This window comes from Lontra canadensis, unplaced genomic scaffold (assembly GCF_010015895.1).
Source record: "Lontra canadensis isolate GAN:19392208 unplaced genomic scaffold, GSC_riverotter_1.0 scaffold99, whole genome shotgun sequence".
In the NCBI taxonomy this organism is placed as follows: domain Eukaryota; kingdom Metazoa; phylum Chordata; class Mammalia; order Carnivora; family Mustelidae; genus Lontra; species Lontra canadensis.
This window is the reverse complement of record NW_022631093.1, coordinates 1581903-1601291: the sequence shown is the minus strand read 5'-3', so window position 1 is coordinate 1601291 and position 19389 is coordinate 1581903. Positions and strand designations below refer to the sequence as shown.

The 19389-nt window shown below is 51.7% G+C and overlaps 1 protein-coding gene across 1 annotated transcript; it reads right to left on the bottom strand.

Annotated features, from left to right (window-relative positions):
* Positions 1-8308: 8308 nt before the first annotated feature.
* On the bottom strand, positions 8309-10283 carry LOC116855183 (interleukin-3-like). The gene is made up of 5 exons (XM_032837669.1): positions 10125-10283; positions 9998-10033; positions 8666-8758; positions 8522-8557; positions 8309-8413 (listed from the first exon to the last, which is right to left on the bottom strand). Exons 1-5 carry the CDS (start codon positions 10281-10283, stop codon positions 8309-8311), a joined length of 429 nt encoding a protein of 142 aa, XP_032693560.1.
* Between the last annotated feature and the right edge of the window lie 9106 nt (positions 10284-19389).

Here is a 19389-nt window from a genome sequence, read left to right as displayed (position 1 = left end):
CCGCCATTTTGGGAGGTTTCTGAAGCCCGAAATGAGCAGAGGATTCAGCCTTGTCAGAATTTGCAGGGACAGTTGCCCCTTGTCCAGCTCTAGCCCCTGACAGCATCTTTCTGGACAGATACAGTGAGTTAGAAAGCCCAGCCTTCACCCAGACTCAGGGTTCAAAGGGTCCTGCATCCTGCTTAAGAGACCCTGGCGCACAAACCATAAGAGACTCTTAATCTCACAAAACAAACTGAGGGTTGATGGGGGGAGGGGGGTTGGGAGAGGGGGTGTGGGGTTATGGACATTGGGGAGGGTATGTGCTATGGTGAGTGCTGTGAAATGTGTAAACCTGGCAATTCACAGACCTGTACCCCTGGGGATAAAAATATATTATATGTTTAAAAATAAATAAATAAAATTAAAAAAAAAAAAAAAGAGAGAGAGACCCTGGCGCAGGGACAGCCCTCTGAGTGGTTCATTCTTCCCTGGGAAGGGATCCTTATCACTCCAGGCCGCACCAGACACATGAAGCAACCTCCTTGACCTTTGTGGTCACAGCTCCAGGCAGACCCCTCCCGCATCTCCTCTGTCTAGGTCCCCAGGGGTATAGCTCAAAAAGACCCAGCCTGTCCAAGCCAGTCCCAATTCTTATCCTGCTTTTTGGGTGTCCCCAGTCCCTGCCACTGGTGCATCCTGACTGGTCTAGGAGGATCTGAGGGTTGTTAACCATTAACCATTTGTGGACTCTTGATTCCATACAGCCAAGCTTGTAAGAGGGCCCAACACATTGGCCAACCTCACAGCCCCTGCACTCAGAGCTCATGATTGGGGGTCATGTTAGGCAGGGAGCAGGGAGGGTGATGCCCAGACTCAAAGACATAGTGTTGAGAAGGCATCAACCACCACATGCACAGAAAGTAAGGTGACGCAGGAGGGGGAAGTCAAGAAGTAGGAGTGAAAACAGTTAAGGACTTGAGGGGACCGGTTGCATGTGTGGGTTTGGGGCAGGAGGTGAGTGAGGAGTCTGGCACTCAGGCGTCTGGCTGAGGCCAGTGGGTGGACAGGCTATTTGCCTCAATGGGAGAGACTGAAGGTATCAGAGAGGAGTTTGGGGAGTTGGGCTAGACTGGACTGGATGTGGCAAGTTTAAGAGGCCAGGGACCTCCAGGAAGACTCTGTCAGTTGTGGCTACAAGGGCCCAGAGGTCAAGGAGGGGTCAGAACTCAAGACACTTGGAAGTCATTGGTGAAGAGGAAGTTCTCCTCCCACAGGGCTGCATAGTGCACTTGGGTAGTGCTCAGGGGTCCCAGCTTGAAGGCTGGGCCAGGAACAATGACAAGGCCTTTATTGCTTCATTCCTTGGTTTTTGGGGCTTCCTTGGTATTTCCTCAGGACCCAGCAACTGCACGCTCAGGGCAGTGACACCCCATGGGTGGGTACCCCAGGCATGCCCATGATGCCTCCCTCCCAGAGTATTTTCTCCAGAGCTGAAGTGCGTCCTCTGCCTGTGAATCTCTGAACCTCTGTCCCCTGGCCTCATCCCTAACCAGGAGTGTTAGCAGGTATCCAGAAGGAGCCACTTCCTTTATTTGCCTCCTTGGGCAAGAGCCATTGGGTACTGCATTAAAAATGAAAAGGAAGAAAAGCCCTTAGACCAGAAGCCTTTACAACTTCCCCAAGTCCTCTTGTACCCCTCACTGCCCTTTGTGTTTGGGGCTGGAATCCAGTCCAGTGTGCTGGGTGAGAGCTAGGGGATCTGTGCCCTTCTCCCACCCCTGCCTCTGTCTGGAGCTGATGGGCCAGAATCAAGGTTGCAGGTGGGGGCTTTCCGTTCTGGTGGTTCTGGAATGAGCTTCCTCCAGGACATCTCCAAAGTGCCAGGGCTCCTTCAGACTCTCCCTGAGTCTCTTTTTGGGTAGGCACATCTCTTGCTTAGTTGTTTAGGCCCCAGAGGGCCCTGGCCTTGAGCCTCAAAAGTCTTCCCTCTGCTCCCTGTTGTGTACCTCTGGGCAGAGCACTCTGCCCCCTTCTGGCAACTTACCCAGAGGCTGCCTAATCCCTCATAGGAATAAAAACCCTGACTCTCGGGCCCAGGGCCCAGGAGGAGTAGCAAGAAAGGTGATAATGAATGTGGAATTTGCGGGGAGTAGGGGTGGGGGGGGGCGGGGTAGCCCACAAAGTATCTCTGAGAAGGCTGAAGGGGGCCCTTGGGAATTTCTCCTCCCAGGCTTGGGGCCACAGACTTAAAACTGTCTCTCCAACTGCCGTTTATCTCTCACTCCCTCAGGCCATGCCCTAGCCTGGGTGGTGCTGAGTTCCCAGTGCAGCCTGCAGGGTGCAGCTGCTTCCCTTTACAACAAGGCGGAGTTGCAGGCTTGCCTCCAAGCTTGGCCCTTCTTGCTGCATGACCTCAGGCTGTGATTTCCATCTCTGAGCCCCAGCTGGCTCATCTCCACAAGAGGATGGAGGCCTACTTTGCAGGTGTTGGAGAGTGCTGGGCTACGTATGTAGAAGGGTGTTTTCTGTTCTGGCCGACTGAGTGCCTCCCCGCCCCTGGCCTCTATTTCCCTGGCCTTAAGAGAGGAGAGTGATTGCTTGGATGTGGACCAGCCTCCATAGCCTTCTCAAGGCCTGGAGGCAGGCTTTCCTGAAGAGGGGTTTCCCTGTACACAAGCCCTCCCCAGTGCCCAAAGACCAGGAGGCAAATCCTGCTGGGCTACCTGGATATAGGAGGTCGACTAACTGGAAAATCATTCACTGGGTAAGAGCCAACTGACAACGTCCAGACAGGACTATCCCTAATCCTGCCCCCTGTTCTGGCAAGGAGGAAGTGGCCCCAGGCTGCCCATGGCCCAGGTCCTGTCTTCTAGGAACAAGAAGTCATTGAGTCTGGTCCTCAGCTGGACGAGAACAGAGTTATTTTTATTGGGTACCCACTGGTGCAGATGGGTTTGTCCCTCAGGAGGGCCCGTGTGGGCCCAGAAGGATCAGGACAGACACAGTGGAAAGAGGAAGGGAGGGAGCACCCCACCATCCCACTCCCCACTCCTGAGCTCTTACAGCTCTGTGCTCTGAGTGTGTCCTCTCATCCCCAGCTCAGCCGGCCATTCTCCTTCCCCTCCCATTCCAGAGGCCACCCTCCCCATGTCTCCCTGATGTGGCCACTGCAGAGGCACACATCTTCATGCACACAGCCAGCTGTCCCTGGCTGCACATGGTTGGTCTCAGCCCAGCCCATATACCCTCTCAGCAGGGCTTGGTCAGAACACTCATGTGGTGCCCAATGAAGGAAGTCCCAGGAACAACAGGGATTGGGAGCAGCTGTCTGAGGAAGCACTAACAAGGCTTCAGACTAGGATGCTATGAGCCCGGGGAGCAGGGATGGCTTGTGGACGGAAGGAGGATGGTGTCAAAGACTGAGCCAAAGCTGTGGTGCCAGCTGAGCCTGGGGTCTTTGAGGAGCTGGGTGGAGGGGGATAATACCTGTGAACCAGTGTCTCTCAGAAATCCCATGAAATGTGGGGATGGGGGACACATGAACAGGAGGCCAAGCTCCAGCTCTCAGCCCCAGTGTGTGTGTATGTGGGCAGCACTGGGTAGGAGGAAGGGCAGTGGGCCAGTAGAGGATTTGGGTGATCTGTGTTTGGTGGTTCGGTGAGTGGAAGATGCAGCTGAGACTCTGTGGCTGTGCTGCTTGCCCCTGGAGCTGGAACCATGAGGCTCTAGAGCTAGGAGGTACCTCTAGAGGATAGGGTCTGGCCCGGAGACTAGAGTTGAAAGGCTCTAGTGTCTCGGTGGGCATTGGCCAAAACACTGCGGCTTAAGGATTCATAGGCTCTGCAGTCAGACTCCCTTAATTTCTCTGTGCCTCAGTTTCTTCATATGTAAAATGGAGTTAATCGTAGACTTCATGGGGTCATTTAGGGGATTGAGACTGAGACTGAGACTCTCCTCAGTCCAGGAGGGCAGCAGCAACTTTGCCTGATGCATCTCCTCCTCCATAAGCCTGACATGAAGTTTTCAAGGGAAAAATTGAGGTGCTGGCCCCCAGAGGGAATTCACTCAACCCTCACTCTGGCCCACATGGTCTCTGCCTCTTCCTCCTGCCCACCTTGGGCCCAAGGATCCTGCTCTGCTTGGCCTGCTCCTCTTTCATTCAGCGTCTCTCTCTCTCTCTGTTATGGCTCCTTCCTGTAGACATTAAACATGGCATCTGATGTGGCACTATCCTATCCCTCTCCCTCCATACACACACCACTGCTCAGGCCATGGTTGTTTGGACTTGCTGTCTCCACAGTGGCCAGGCCAGGCTGGGTTGTCCTGGGATCAGAGAGGAATGGATGGGAGAGGAGACCAGGCTGAGACCCCAGTGACTGGCTCTGGGGGCAAAGGCCCCCGGAACAAGGGAGCTCTGGAGGGCCTGGTTCCATGAGCCAGGCACACTCTGGCCCTATAAGGGGACTGGATGCTCCCCATGCTCCCAGCTTACCCTATAGTCTTAGCTCTTCATTCCCTTGCCGCCAATGTCATCTGCCTGCTGTCCTTTTCCCTACATGTCTCTGCAAGATGGGCCCCTAGTCCTTTCTCAAGCTCCCTATGCATCATTGTCTGTGGGAAGCCCCTTTAACAAGACCTGTACCTGTTCATCCATCATTGTCCATAATAACCCCCATGGCCCTGTGCCGGGACATGGCCAAGAGACTCCCAGGGGCCTAGCTCAGTATCTCCCCAACACCTGGCCCCAGCCTAGAAAGCTTGGAAAGTCCCCCAGGTATTTACTGAGCCGAGTCAAATGCAGTTTCCAGGGCAGGGTGGAAAGAGCAGAATCCATCCTGGAGCAGGAGGATTCTCTATGGAATGAGGCGCTGATTTCTCTCTGAGGGAGCCTCTCCTTACAGGCTTGCCTTCCTAGCAATTTCTCTCTGCTTGATTTTTCTGTATTTCCAAGTTTATCAGTAAAGAGCATATATGCTCTCTTATATTTCCCCTCTGATGAAAAGCTATAATATTTCTTAAAGTAAAAAATAAAATTACTGGTTGAGGTCATCTACTTTGCTGTAGAAAAGGCATCTTGGATTTGTGAAGGTGGGAACTTTGACTTTCAGAGGGCCTTCCTGGGACTTACAATGGGGCTTTGCTGCCCACTGGTGGTGAATGGATTTATAGATCTGGCACTAAGGACATTCCAGGCAGCTCAAAGAGAAGTGCAACTAAGTGACCTACAGGGGAGATCTGAGCACCCTGGGACCTCCCATTAGGCCAGGGAGTCATCACCTCTCCCTGCAGGTGGCTGAGTATGGTATAGAAAGGCCCTAACCTGACTGGGAACTGACCACCACTTGGTTCCAGGCCCCAGTTCAGGGCTGTGCTGTCCCCAAGCAAGATCTGAGGTTCAAGATCAAGGGTAAGATTCAGTGGGTCAGGCCCATGTTCATCCCAGTCCAACCTGGAGCAGGCCGGACTGTTCTGTAAGAAGGGGAGATCCCAGAGTATTTGAGAAGGCTCACCTCCTCTTGAGCATGTCACGGTCACTTGTCTCCCCCTGCTTTCTGTGCGTGTCTTTGCTGACCTCCCCCACCCACAACACACACACAACCTCAGATCTTCCTGCACCAGGTCTTTGTCTTACCTGACCACTCACTCCTCCGCCTCCCATAGTCATTAGTCACTATCACAGGGCCTGGGCCTGAAGAGGGAAAGGGGAGAGGCTGAAGGAGCATTGTGTGCTCCCCAACCAGCATTTGCTGCTATTGCAGTTTTTCTTCTCTTCCGTGAATGCTTTCATTTCATTTTAGTCTCTAGATCTTTGCACTATTCTCTCTGTCTAGAGCTCTTTCGTCCCGTGTTATCACACAGTGGTTACTTTCTCCTCATTCAGGTTGCAACCTATGTGTGACTTGCTCAAACAGGCCTTTCCAGACCACTCAATGTAAAGCAACCTCCCCAGACCCCCTCCATCTGGTTAGTTCACTGTCATAGCTCCAAGTGTCCAGGACAAGCCCTGACACATAGGTGCCCAGCCAGAGTTTGCTGAATGGATGAATTCCAAGGCACTGAAGGAGTGTTGCCCCATCCAGACTGGAGTGAGAATAGTGTGGCTCCAGGACAAAAGGAGGTTCCAGAAGGGGCCTTGAATGGAGACTGTCAGGTAAGAACAAAATGGCAGCCTGCCAGCTACCTTCCTACACCTCAGGTGAGGGGAGCTCCAGCAACTGGTAAAATTAACAGATCCCCAGTGGAAGGAGTCCACGTTGTAGCATTTCCTGATGTCCATAGTGTAAATATGTCACTGTGCCCAACTTCCAGCTACAGATGGTTTGATAACTGGCTGGCAACTTTTTATAAGATGGAACAATTGGCTCTGTGAGCCAGTATGAGCTGGTTCCATCCACCATTGGCTCTGGCCTGCTGAGGATGAAGACAAGGTGTGGGAGAAGCATGGCAGAACAGGCCACGGGGTCCATCTCCTTTCCACCAGGACAGAGGGTAGCAGGGCTGGCAGAGGTGGAAGGCTGCTGACCCACTCTCTAGAGAGTGAAGTGGAGGTGACAGGCAGGGACTCATCCTGGTCACATAGGAGTGGGACACAAATGCTTGCCTCAGCCAGGATGAAATTAGGACCAGCCACCAGGTGTGGGTGTGAGAGCGAGTGGAGCAGGGGAGCAGGAGAAGCGGGAAAGCCAGCTAGGAATCTGGACTCTTCAGTGCACACTCTCAGATCCTCCCCCAGGATCCTGGAGCATTCTCATGCAGTGGCCCAGCTCCCCCTAGTGGCTCCACCAGAAACTGCAGCAGCTTCCCCAGCTCCTCCCACGAGAGAGTGCAACACAGAATCTTCCCTGAGCACCCACAGTGCCGTCTGTGAGCCAGACTGGAGAGAGGGGGAAAGAGTGAGCAGAAAATTATTTTTGTGGGAACACAAAATTGTATTAGGAGGAGGAACGTGGAGAAATATATTTCTGAGGTAGTAGCAGATCACTTTAACCTCCTGCTCTCCCATTCAGGCAGCTGGGCTGTTCCATACCCATCACATAAGGGGAGGGGTGGATCAAGGCAGGAAACAGAAAAGAAGAAGGCCAGGCCACCAGCATCTAACCTTGGAATCCAAAGCCTTTATGGGACTTGTGAGGAGTCAGAGGGGTTGACATTGCTCCTTAGTGTGGTGACAGAGGAAGGCTTACTCTCCCCTTTCTCCCCCACAGTCCCAGACTAGAGGAGATGCAGGATACCCAAGAGCCAGAGAGGGAGGCACTTAGGGCCAAAGGGTCCCTGGGACATCAAGGGTCAGGCTCACAATGAAGCTACACTTGTTCATCTCCCAGCCTCCGCCATCCACATCAGTCTTTGCTGCCCTGGGCTACATGGCTGTCCTTCCAGTGGTTCCCTGTGTGCCTATTTCAGACAAGAGCACTGGAATAACGTGGACAGCAGAGGTAAGCAGCATTTGAGTTGGTCTCTGAAGTAGAAACTCACCATTTGGAGTCAGAATCAGGGCATTTGGGGCTGAGGTGTCAGTGTGGGTAGAAGTTTAGAGTTATAAAAAAAGGTGTGTGGTTCATCCCGGAAGCCACAATGCTGCTGTTGGCTGGCACATCAAGGAGGTTGGCAGTTGTAGGCATAATGGAATAGAAACAACAGGTGGAGGCAGGTCTCTTTTGCTATCCTAAGGATAAGAACAAAGTCCAGAAGCCCCTGAGGACTGGGAAATTAAGTATCAGACCAACCTGGTCAGATTCGGATTTTCTAAAACTCAATCTGGCTCCCTGGTAGACCACAGATTGCCAGGGTGTGGATTCCGGGGCCCATCTGGTGGCAGGGAGACTTGCTGGGGGTGAGAGGTGGAGGGCTGCTCAATCGTCAGGCAAGAGATTTACTAAGACCTGAGTCAAATCGAGACACTGGCAACAAAGCAGTTGTTCAGAGAGTGTGGTTTATTTTCTCAGATGTGTAGAAATCAGTTTAAAATCTTAGGTACAAATGAACAAGCCCCAAGTCCCCCTCTTGAGTCTTGTTTAGGAGGAGCAGGACGTAGGCTCCTTTGCTAAAATAAATACATTTCATGTTGCATAAGGTTATAAATAAAAACATACATAAATAAATAACTTCAATAGAATAAAAATGAGACCATCACCACAAAAGGCCAAATGGGGGCAGCACATTTCAGAAATTAGATAATGAACAATTGTTCTGACTCCACTGGAGAAAATGAAATCTCTTCAGTCCTGGACTGTGTGAGAGATACCCCAGAGTCTTCAGGTGTCCTGCTGTGTCTGACATCCAAGGCCCAGAGACAGAGGGGACATCAGACTGAGAATTCCAGGACTCAGTGGTTGTTCCTGAAATTCAGAAAGTTATCAAGGGCTTCCAGATATTTTTTCAGCTTCTTTTGGAAATCACTCCAGTTATTCTCAATAGAGATTGGTTCTCCCTGTGAAGAAACCAGGAGGGTGGCATTAGGTTGGAAGGTAGATGACGGCTCAGAGTCAGGTCATGGGTAAGAGTACCACCTGCCAGGGCATCTTGGGGGTCAGCTTACCCTGGGTGTGGGAGTTGGCAGGAGTGGCAGGAATTCCTGTGGGAAGAGACCAAAGCAGACAGTCAGAGAGAGTCACCTGGAAAAGGAGCAGGCCCTAGTTAGGGCCAAAGCAGGGATCCCCAAAACCCTCAAAGTTTTACCTACCTTAAGATTTTTCCAGATAAGTGATTCATTGCTGTAGAAATTTTTGGTAGCATTCAAGAATGCATCCAGGTTTGGCCTCAGAAGGGTAGTGTTCTAAGGGGACCGAGAATACACATAAGGGGAGAAGGTTGGCATTCAGCCTTCCCATAGCTGAAGTCATCCCCAGTTTTCCAAGTCTGCTTTCAGGGACGTCCTTGGGCAATCCCTCCTAGTCCTCTTCTTGCCCCAGGTGGTTCCCTGGGAAGCCCTTAAGGGCACAGGCCTCGAAGTGAGTATACACCCCAAGCAAGGCCTACTTCCCTCAGCCCCGAGCCCCTGACTCCAGGTAAGGGGCACACAGGGCCTGGGTGGATCTTTCCCCATTTAGGGGGGAAAGCATTGCCCAAAAGATCTACAAAAGGTGGAGGGCTGGCCACGGGGAGTATTTGTAGCTAAGAGGCCAGATAACAGGATTAATGCCTTGACTGAATGAAGGCCTCCTAGAAAATCAGGAAGAAAATTGCAGAGATCTCAACCCCAGCGGGACATGGGTGCAGCCTGTGAACTATACATGCTTAAAAGAGGGGCATATACATTTCTGATAAATTCAGGAAAGATTCCAACCTCTTGTCAGACCCAAGGATTACCATACAAACAAAGGAAAAATAACCATAGAAGCCAACCGAAACTAGGAAAAATAAGTGTAAATGATAACGCCCAGGGCCAGTCTACATGAGAAACAGGATTCAGTGTCTAAAGGAAAAGGAAGGAAGCAGGCAAGTTCATGGGGGAAATTTTAGGCTGCCCCACTGAAAAATCAAGAGCTTAAGGCCTTTGGAATTGTTCACTGGGAGCTAGCTACCTTTTCATTTGTAATTTAAAAAAAAAGAAGAAGCAGGGCGCCTGGGTGGCTCAGTGGGTTAAAGCCTCTGCCTTTGGCTCAGGTCATGATCTCAGGGTCCTGGGATCGAGCCCCGCATCGGGCTCTCTGCTCAGCAGAGAGCCTGCTTTCTCCTCTCTCTCTCTCTGCCTGCCTCTCTGCCTACTTGTGATCTCTGCCTGTCAAATAAATAAATAAATAAATAATAAGAAGAAGCAGCAGCAGCAGCAGCATTTTCCTGTTCTAGACCCAGCAGGGGAAAATGTATTAAACACTTAGCATCTGACACAGGTCTGGTGACTCTATGCGCTGGTGCCACATAATTCTCACAGAGACCCCACTGAGCTACACAGTAAACCCTGTGCACAAATGAAGCACTGAGGCTAGGCAAGGTGGGGTGACAGGCCTATGGCCACCCAGGCAGAAAATGGGTTAGGACCCAGGTGTTGCCTGAGTGTGGGCTGAGTACTTACCAGCAGGGTGTTTGTCTCATTTGGGTCCAGGGTTTCCTGTGGGGGCAGAGGGAGAGAGCTGTGAGTTCTCTTGGCCTGAGACACCTGCTAGCCCTTCCCTGCCCTCTGCCAACCTTATCCCACTCACTTCTGCAGGCGAGGGTGAACTGTTTAAGATGTCTATAATTTCACTGATCATCTTGAAGTTTTGCTGAGGCGGGTATGTCAGCAAGGACCGCCCCTGGGCCTGCGGGGCTTGCAGTCCAAGCAGGAGCAGGAGAAGGTGCAGGACAGGGACGCTGTTCATGTTCGGGCTGGTAGGGTGTATTCTGTCTTGTCCTGGTCCCTTGTGGCGTTCTGAAGCATCCGACACAGTCTCCCGTCTTTTATGCACAGAGGCCGCGTGCCTACACCCCGATGAGAGGGGCGGACGTCGGAAGAATCTTTATCTGACATGGAACCTCCATAGCAAACCACAGACTTATTCATCACTTTCTAGTACTGGAGATCAGTGAAACTTGGAAAAAAAAAAATTACTCAGAGGTTATCTCCTTCTCTTGCCAAGGAGAAGAGATGGGTAGGCCACTGGGCAGGGTGGGAACAGGTGAGAGGATCCCTCTGACAAGTGAGGGGCTGTCTGACTCAGAGCTCCCTCAAGCCTCCTGCCCCGTGGCATCTGCTCCTGCCATCCCCTGGATAGCTCTGACCCTCTACTGCTCACCCTACCTGGCACTTCCTGGTCCTTTGTGGGTGTCCAAGTGAAGGCCACTGGAACAGATGAGAGTTTTTCTGGAAGCTGGTCACAGAGCTAACTGTTCACATGTGAGCTCATTAACTGAGAAGCACATCTCTTGAAAACCTCCCACCCTAGTGCTGAGTTTCTGATGTTAAAGCCCCCAGTAGTTTGCCTTATGGCCCTTGGGCGGCTGCTTCTCCTTAGCACTTTCTGTTCCTTGGGGCAGGGGCACAGATGTAGCCCAGGCACCATATGCCCATTCTGTCTTCATTGGTCTGACAACCTGACTCTGCCCTGTGTTATGGGATCTTAACCCCTAGTGGAGGCCTGGCTGCAAGCCCTGGTGGTCCCTTTGGTAGCATGGAGGAGCTGGGCTCCAGGACCGGAAGATGGGGCCTTTGAGGAAGAGGCAGTTGTCACTGGGAAACAGGAGGAGGAGGCTGCCCTGGGAAGGTTTAGGAGGGGGAACTAGAGGCTGTGAGGGGTGAAGCAAGGGAGAGGAGAGGGCAACTTTCGGCTTCAGTGTGGGTTTCTAGTGATAGAGGCTGGTGAACAGCAGAGAGCTGTGTTGCAGGGGTCCGAGTGTCTGGGAGTATGGATTTGGCAGGCACAGGCCCAGTAGAAAGACTTTGCAGGGTGGGGAGGAGGATAGGGACACATCATGGAGGAGGCCAAAGAGAACCAGAGAAGCAGCAGCTAGAGAAGAGGCAGGAAAACCAGGAGAGTAGGGGAGTCAAAGGCAGCCCCTGAAGGGAGAGGGGAACCACTGCTCCCTGAGGCATGTCAGGCCCTGACACAGACCCAGACAGGAGGTTTTGGCAAAGGGGTGAATGTGGCAAGGCATGGGGAAGAGTTCTTTGAGATAACTGGGACTGAGGCGGCAGAATAGGAGAGGCGGGATGGAAGAGCCAGGGGTCAGGGTGAGATGTGATACAATCAGCATGGGGAGATTTAGGATAGGAGGTTATGCTGAGCCAGGGGAACTGGGGGGTTTCAGGCCTCTGAGCAGAGAAGAGATCTGGTAAAGACAAGGACCAGGATGTGGCTGAAGGGGAGGCAGGTAAGGAAGCTGTGGCGCAAGGCAGTGCTCTGAGAATGATGCCTGTAGCCAATACTCGTGGCCCCCTTCTCAGCCACGGGTCAGGAAAGGTCTCGGGGTTTGGGCCCAGAGCATCCTCACAAAAGCACGTGGAGTGTCTTGAAGGCACAGTGAAATGGGACAACACACAATTAACCTACGGCTAGGTACTCGCTAGGCATTGTTCATTCAACAAACTTTTATCAGCATTTGCTAAATCAGTCCTGGGAATAGAACAGACTCTGTCCCTCTCCTTCGGAAGCTTACAGGCTGATGGCCAGCCTTGCTCCTCTCATCTTAGACCTTAGAACTGCTGCTTCAGTGAGGGGCTTATTGGAAGTGCAGAAGCACCTGCCTCACCCCAGACTTTCTGGATCAAAAATTGCATTTTGACAAGACCCTCGGGTGATTCACATGGCATTGTAGAAGTTCTGATTCAAAGTACTCAACATGGGATGCATGGGTGGCTCAGTCAGTTTAGCGGCTGCCTTCGGCTCAGGTCATGATCCCAGGGTCCTAGGATGGAGTTACACTCCCTGCCTATCTGGGAGCCTGCTTCTTCCTCTGCCTGCCTCTCTCTTTCTCTCTGACAAATAAACAAAGTACTCAACTCCTAACGTAAGAGCTTAATAAGTGTGAGATACTATTTGCTCTCCCAACATACTTTGTATGGGCCTCATCCAACATTTGCTGTTTGTATTACCATGATTTGTTCTGTCTGCCCTGTTAGACGTTGAGCTTAAAAGCTGAAAAAAGATAAAAAATACTCAGCTTGAGTAGGGCTGGGGGTCCTCGCCCTCGGGAGACAGGGCTTCTTGACCACTCAACCATGGGTTGGTGTTACCTTCTATATAAGAGTTTTAAGGATCAGAGCACAAAAACATGATTTCTTTCTTTCTTTTTTAATTTATTTGAGAGAGAGAGAGAGAGAGAGAGGGAATGAGAGAAAGCGAGCATGAGAGAGGGAAGGTCAGAGGAAGAAGCAGACCCCCTGCTGAGCAAGGAGTCTGATGGGGGAATCCATCCTGGGACTCCAGGATCATGACCTGAGCTGAAGGCAGTCGCTCAACCAACTGAGCCATCCAGATTTCTTACAGAGAAAAAAAAACCTCTATTTTTTTTTTAATTCAAATGACTTTTTGAGGGAATTTGAAAGTTCAGTCCGTTCTGAAGCTAGGGAGGCTGAACATTCCTGCAAATGCTCTTTTTAAACCCTGACTTTGTGTTGCATTATAGCAAAGAAGACCCGAGTACTGCTACTGGAAATCTTTGACATTTATAGTATTTGTCTCGTTTTAAAAATACTTTAAAAACCTATCAAAGGAGAAGGAGGTTTTAGACCTCATGCTAGGGGCATTAGAAACATTATGGGGTGTTCAGCCAGGGAGGTGTGTGGCCCTGGAAAGTGTGGGTTCCAAGAAACCCAGCCCTGCTACTGTGGGGAGAATGGTCAGGATAGCAGGGTGGCCAGTAATGGGTTGGGGCAGTCCTCTGGACCATCGATGATGGGGAGGCTAGGCTACGTGTATTCTGGTTCAGAGGCAGAGAACTGCATGGAGGCAAAGACTTGAACAGCTAACCTCCACTGAGCAGCACTTAGCAAATGCTGGGCACTCAGTTCTTTTCCCTGGTTGACTCATTTAATCCTCACAGTGAACCTGTGGGGCAGGTATTATTATTACCACCGTTTCACAGCTAAAGAAACTGAGGCTCAAGGAAGCTGAGTTCCCCAAAGCTAGGAAGTGACATCACCAGGATTGAATGCAAGCAGGTGTGTCTGATCCCAGAGGCTGAGCACTAGAAAGTAATAGATTAAGAGGTGATGCAGGCTGATGGGAAGGGGGCAGTATGGTGAGGATAAAATGGAGCCATTGGAATTTTTGACTAGAGGCCACTGGTGCCTCTGGGGTAGCCTTTTTAGTGTGCAGTGAGGGTAGAAGCTGGTGGTGGTGGGCTGAGGAATGAGTGAAGGTGGGACAGAGGATAGTGGATTATTTGAAGTTTTATTCTGAAGGGAAGGGGAGAGATAGGGGCAGCTAGAGGAGTCAGGGAGACAGAAGGATCTTTCCAGACAGGGAAGCTTGGAAATCCTTCTGCTGGAGGTGAGATGAGAATGGGCTGGACAGTTGGACGCAGGCCAGTGCAATGGGTGCCCGAAGGGCATGCACACGGGGGGGGGGGGGGCTCCCTGCATTGGGCATCACATGCTCACCCAAGCAGAAGGCTCAGGGAAAGGCCACCAAGGTGGGCCCAGTCCATCCAGGAGGGAGGGTGTAATGGATTGTGTCCGCTGCTTTGGTGGCAGGAGAAGAAAATGGTTTCTGTGTTCCCTGTGAAATAAGAGGCACAGTCAGCTCCTGAAGTTTAGGGAGGTGGGGTCAGAGGCACAGAGGGTGTCCTGGTTGGGAGTCTGTTAGCTGACTGCCTCAGGATGGCCTTAAGGGGCTAGTAGCCTTGGCTTAAAAGACAAGAAGTTTGGGAGAATCCAAAGCCTTTCTGTTCCAAGGTGGAGGGCCCCTGAGGCTGGGGCATGAGGCCATGGTGGGCAGAGAAAGGAGCAGGATGGCCAGAGCAAGGCAGGCAGGAGGTAGTGGGCCCAGTCCCCCTAGAGAGGCCCCTGGAGTGCAAGCCAGTGCTTACTCCTGGTCAAGGAACAGAGTTACATTCCACAAAGCAAACGTTCTTCAGAGGGGCTGCTCAGCTGTTGTTGTAGGGGACGACCAGGTATCCTCCCCAGGGCTTCTGCAACCTCTCAGGGCAACCAGGAGCCTGACCCTCCTTTGGGAGTCTCCTTTGAGGTTTGCCTTGGCTCTAAGGCAGCTGCTTCAGGTCCATTCGCAGAAACCCCTTCCTTCTCCCGCAGGCAAAAGTCATGCCCATCCCCTTAAGAGAAGCCTGGCCTCCTATAAAAAATTGATTCTCCCCCTGGTGTTTCTATCAGCCCAGCCTAGGGAAAGCTTCCTCTGCAGACTGGGCTTATTGCAATCAGGAAGGGAAATGAGCTGAGGGTGCCCAGCCCTGTGTGGCATAAGGGAGGCCCTGCTAGAGCTGGGGTGGGAGAGCCAGCCCAGGACTGCTGACTGGAGTGTGCAGAAAAGGGACCCTATGGCTTTCAGGGTGGATTTCTGTGCCCCATCCAACGGATCCCTGTAGGCCTATGGTCTGGATTCACTCAGAATGGGGCACAGTGTTCAAAGTTGTGGCCCTTGGGGCCCATCCATATCTCCTCCTTCCTGTCACTCACCCACTCAACCCCACAGGCCTGGTGGAATTTTCTGGGGTCTCCACCACCAACAGGGACCCAGACTTCAATCATCATGGCAGACTCCCCTGATACCCTCTCTTTGGCATCCTGTGTCAGATTCCGTCTGTCTGTGACCTCAGTCATGCTTCCGCTGGTAGCCCTGACCACACTACTTGATCTTGCCATTACACAAGGCAGCTCCAGGCTTCTGGCTTGCCAAGCAGTACCATCAGGTTTCACATGCTCACCTGAGCAGAAAGAGCTTTGGGAAAAGGGAGGTCTGGCCTCCTGTCCCACCCAGCTCTGCACTCCTCACCCAGGGCCCACATAGTCTCACCCTGTGCACCCTCAGCTTTCTACCCGGTGCTGAGGATGTGGCCTTCTGGAGGCCCATTGGTGCCAAGTGGACCTCCTCCCCAAGTCCAGTCTCAGAGAGGATAAATGGAAAACTGCAGTTGAAAATAATAAGCCTGATGAGGAAGAAGGCTTAAAATGGGGCAGCCTCACTCTGTCTGGACAATCGGGGGAGACTGAAGAAGGGAAGGCTAAGCTCTCTGAAGGCTGCTATGGAACCATATGTGTTAGAGAGGAAGCACTCCCAGGCAGTTGGGTGTGAGGATGCAGGCATGCTGTCTGTCAATCTCAAGTCTCCTAGCCTCAGCTCTGACATCCGGTAATGGGGTAGCCATGTCAATCTTGTTACTTACAAACATATGTGCATTCAGTGCCTACTACTCTCTTGTTGCCCACGTGGAACACAGAGCTTTGGGACATGCATTCCTATTATGTCCATAAAGCCAGAAGTCAGGTGAGGGACAGACATACAGGGCCCTCAGCCCCACACTCCCCATTCTTACTGACACTGCCCCAAAACTGTAGGATGACTTAGATGCTGGTAACACAGTGTTCCAGATGCTCATGAATTGCTCTTCTAAGTGGTTAAGCCTTCCCGCAGGTGGTTAGCCATGGAGATGATGTTGCCAGGCAGAATCTTGGCTGCCTCGCAGGCAGAGAAGGGGAGGCCAGGAAAGGTGGCTGGCAGAGAGCCAGAGCTTTCCAGGTGACAGCAGGACCAGATCCTGGCTGGGCACAAGCAGGCCCAGGTGAGCCTCTTCAGAGCCAGGTTGCCCACTCCGTCTGGTGAGCAGAGGCTCTTATCTTCCTTGGTGAGGTGAGGTGAAAACCTTTGAGAATGTTTTTTCAAGTTTTACTGATCATGAGTTCCAGAAAATGATGAATAAGTTGATATGTTTGTCATGGAGGTTCCCTATCAGACAAGGGTATCAGCCCATCCGGGGCTTCTCTGAACATCCCCCACCACCCCATTTCCCGCCTTGCCCCCCCATTCCCCACAGTGGGTCTATAAAAGAGAAAGCCAGCTGGGCCACTCCAGATTCCTACAGCCAGGGAGGACCACATTAGCTCCCAGAAACTCAAGATGTGGAGAACCCTCTGCATTCAGCTTCTCCTCATCTTCCTTCCCTTTGGCCTCCCCAGATCTGTGTCCATAAGGGTCTCCAGCACCCAGGCTCCGGGCTGCTGCAAGTACTGGAGCACCATCTCTGAAATCTGCTCTAAGCTGAACTCTAGCTCTGTGAGTAGCTGGTGACTCCCTGGGCATGGGCAGGGACGGCCTGGCAGTCTCAGGCCAGGGACACTCACGGTTCTCTCTCTTTTCCCCTGCAGACACCTGAAGACATTAATCTGCGGCTGGCACTGCAGGTGAGGGCTCAGGCCTCAGTCCCCTCCAGGGACTGCCATTGTGTGGCTGGTCCCTGCCCTGGGCTGGGGTGTGTTTGGGTGAGGCACCCCTGGCTGGTCACACCTGGGCCTTAATCCTCTATCTGGCATTTTAAGTGCAGATACTTCCATTGGCCTCTTTGGCTTGTGTGGGGGTTGCATAGCAGATGCTTATTCCCAAGAGTGGGAATTCTAAAATTGTATCTTGCCAAAGCTGGCCTCCATTCCTTTGGGTTCTTCTGGTGGCTGGTTCATGAAGTTCTCCAGTCACCCAGGCTCCTTTTGCAGCTCATCTCGAGCCAGGTGGTAAGATGGGCCCTGCCTTGATTGGGGTTTGCTGTGCCCCTGGGGTGGCTGGGTTCTTCCTGGTCTGGGACAGGACAGGGCACCAATGTGGAAAGCTAGGAGAGGTGGCAGAGGGTGCTGGTGAAGGCATCACAGAAAAGAGGCAGGAAGGATTACACCCAAGACCATGAGAAGGACAGCCCCTCCTGAGCCCTCCCTTATCACTCCTTATCCTACAGAGTGATTACCTTCTGGCATCTAACCTGGCTGCTTTCCGGCTCATCTCACAGGACATCATCAGTGGCTCTAATGAGTCCTTATTCATCAGTAAAAATCTGGAGGACCTAGAGGTGTGTGAGGTTGGGGAAGATCTCTCTGGCACTGGGTCTCCAGGACCCCAAAGGAGCCCACTCTGGGTCAGTGTGCATGGCCTGGTTTTGCTTTTTCTCAAAGAGCAGCAGCATTTTCACCCTTACCCCTCCCCTGCCAATCTGTCCATGGCTGGGGACAGAGTTGCCACCTAGTCCCTTCTTGGGTACGATCACTGGCAGGGGCACACAGAGGCCCCCAAGCTCCTAGTGAGACCCTAGTTGCCTTCCAGCTTTTCCCAAAAGGCTAACTGGCTCTTCCTGTCTCTGGTCTACAGAAATTCCTGCAAACCTTGCCCATGCCTATGCCCACATCCCAGGTAAGCTGCTTAGACCAAGTGTAGAACCTGCTACACCCCTTCTACCTCTTCCTCAACTGACCCAAATTTCTCATTTCTTCTAAGGGAGAAGTGTACATCCAAGCAGAAGATTTTGATGAATTCTCAGGGAAGCTGAAAGTCTTTCTGGAAGCCCTGGATGAATTCCTGATGCGCTTACTGGAGTGCCCAGAAACTTTCAAAGCCTTGTGCAGAAAATCTTAGTCTGGTCCTCTGCATGCTCAGGGCTCAGAATTGGGCTCAGGTCCTGTGTCTCCAACCTTCCTTCTTGGTATGCCAGTGAATGCTCCACTCTGTCATAGATCTCACTGACAATCCTATTTATGTAACAATTTATTTATTGTCCACCCTATTATGGAGTTATTTATTTTAATAATGGAACCCTCTCAGGAACCTTGGAGCAAAGCTCAGAGGGAATATGAAGCCATTTTCATTTGTACCTCAGATTTCAAAAGGGTTCCTCCTCCTCTGTGGAAAATAAATATTTTATGAAAGCTACTTTGTGCCCAGTGTTGTATTTCTAGTGGGTTTCTCTGTCTGATTTGGGTCTGGGTTGCAATTTCCACACCCATAGTTAATTTCTTTAATTCTGTGGTTTTGATTCCTTTCAGGATTCTGTCCCCCCACCCCAACCCCATATTCCCTGTCCTACCCCCTTCCTGGGCTCACCTGGGTCTTTTTCTTCTCCCTGGCTCAGGCACCACCATCAGCCCCAGCCCCTACTCATCCTCTCCCCACTACCCACATCTACCTCTTAGCACCTATCTGCTCCATCCACTTCTCATCACTCCCATGTTCACCCCCCATCCAGACCCAGACCTGTCCACTGGAATTCCCACCACAGCTCCCAGGCCAGACATCTCTCTTCCTGTGTCTCTCAGCAGCCAGAGTGACTAGACACCTCTCTGTCCACAACCCCCTGCTGTTGTCACTCCAGTGACCTACAGTTAACGCACTTAGACCAGCCCCAGGAGAAACACAGCCTAGTTTTTTCCCTAAGGAAATCCCCACTGAGGAATCTTAGGGCTTCCAGTACAGGAAATGAGTCCCCTCACCCCTCTTCAAGCTTTTAGTCCTCTCTAACCCCTCCTGTCCTCCTCTACCTCCTGGTAGCCACACTCAGATGAGAAGACTCTAGTCCACACCACATGATATGAAATAGGCTCCCATTTTCTGTATTCTAAAACTCTCCTTTCAGACTCAATAAAACACAGCTCTAATGGCCAGACACTAAACAAATGAAAGGTTGTCTTCTTCCCCGTCAGCTGTCAACTAGGGGACATTTGCTTGTTCTAAACTACCCTCTCAAGAGAAAATGTCAGTTTAAGAGAATGCTGCATAGGATTTTACCTGTTGTCCTCGAAAAGACAACCAACATCTAAGCTTATACTTCTTTGAGCCAAGAAGACAACCAGTGGGACAGAGTGTCTTGGAGCCTTCTGGCCTCCTACAGTGTGGTAGAGCAAGAATATATGGTTTTCTAAAGCCTAAGTGGAAACCCAGAAGTAAGAAAGGTCTTAAAGCCCCAGTGAAGAAGGCTACCTGTCAGGCAGGGGAACCCAGGAAGAGATGGTAGGATGACCACAGGGGCTGGAGCAGGGGGCTCAGACAAGGTAGAATTAGG

What these genes read in the sequence shown, in the direction of transcription:
- LOC116855183 (XM_032837669.1), bottom strand. Translation starts at nt 10,283, where the DNA reads ATGAACAGCGTCCCTGTCCTGCACCTTCTCCTGCTCCTGCTTGGACTG. An exon ending in GTTCACCCTCGCCTGCAGAA is followed by an intron (nt 10,034 to 10,124) that starts GTGAGTGGGATA and finishes CTGCCCCCACAG; the next exon opens with GAAACCCTGGACCCAAATGA. An exon ending in TTATCTGGAAAAATCTTAAG is followed by an intron (nt 8,558 to 8,665) that starts GTAGGTAAAACT and finishes CTCTTCCCACAG; the next exon opens with GAATTCCTGCCACTCCTGCC.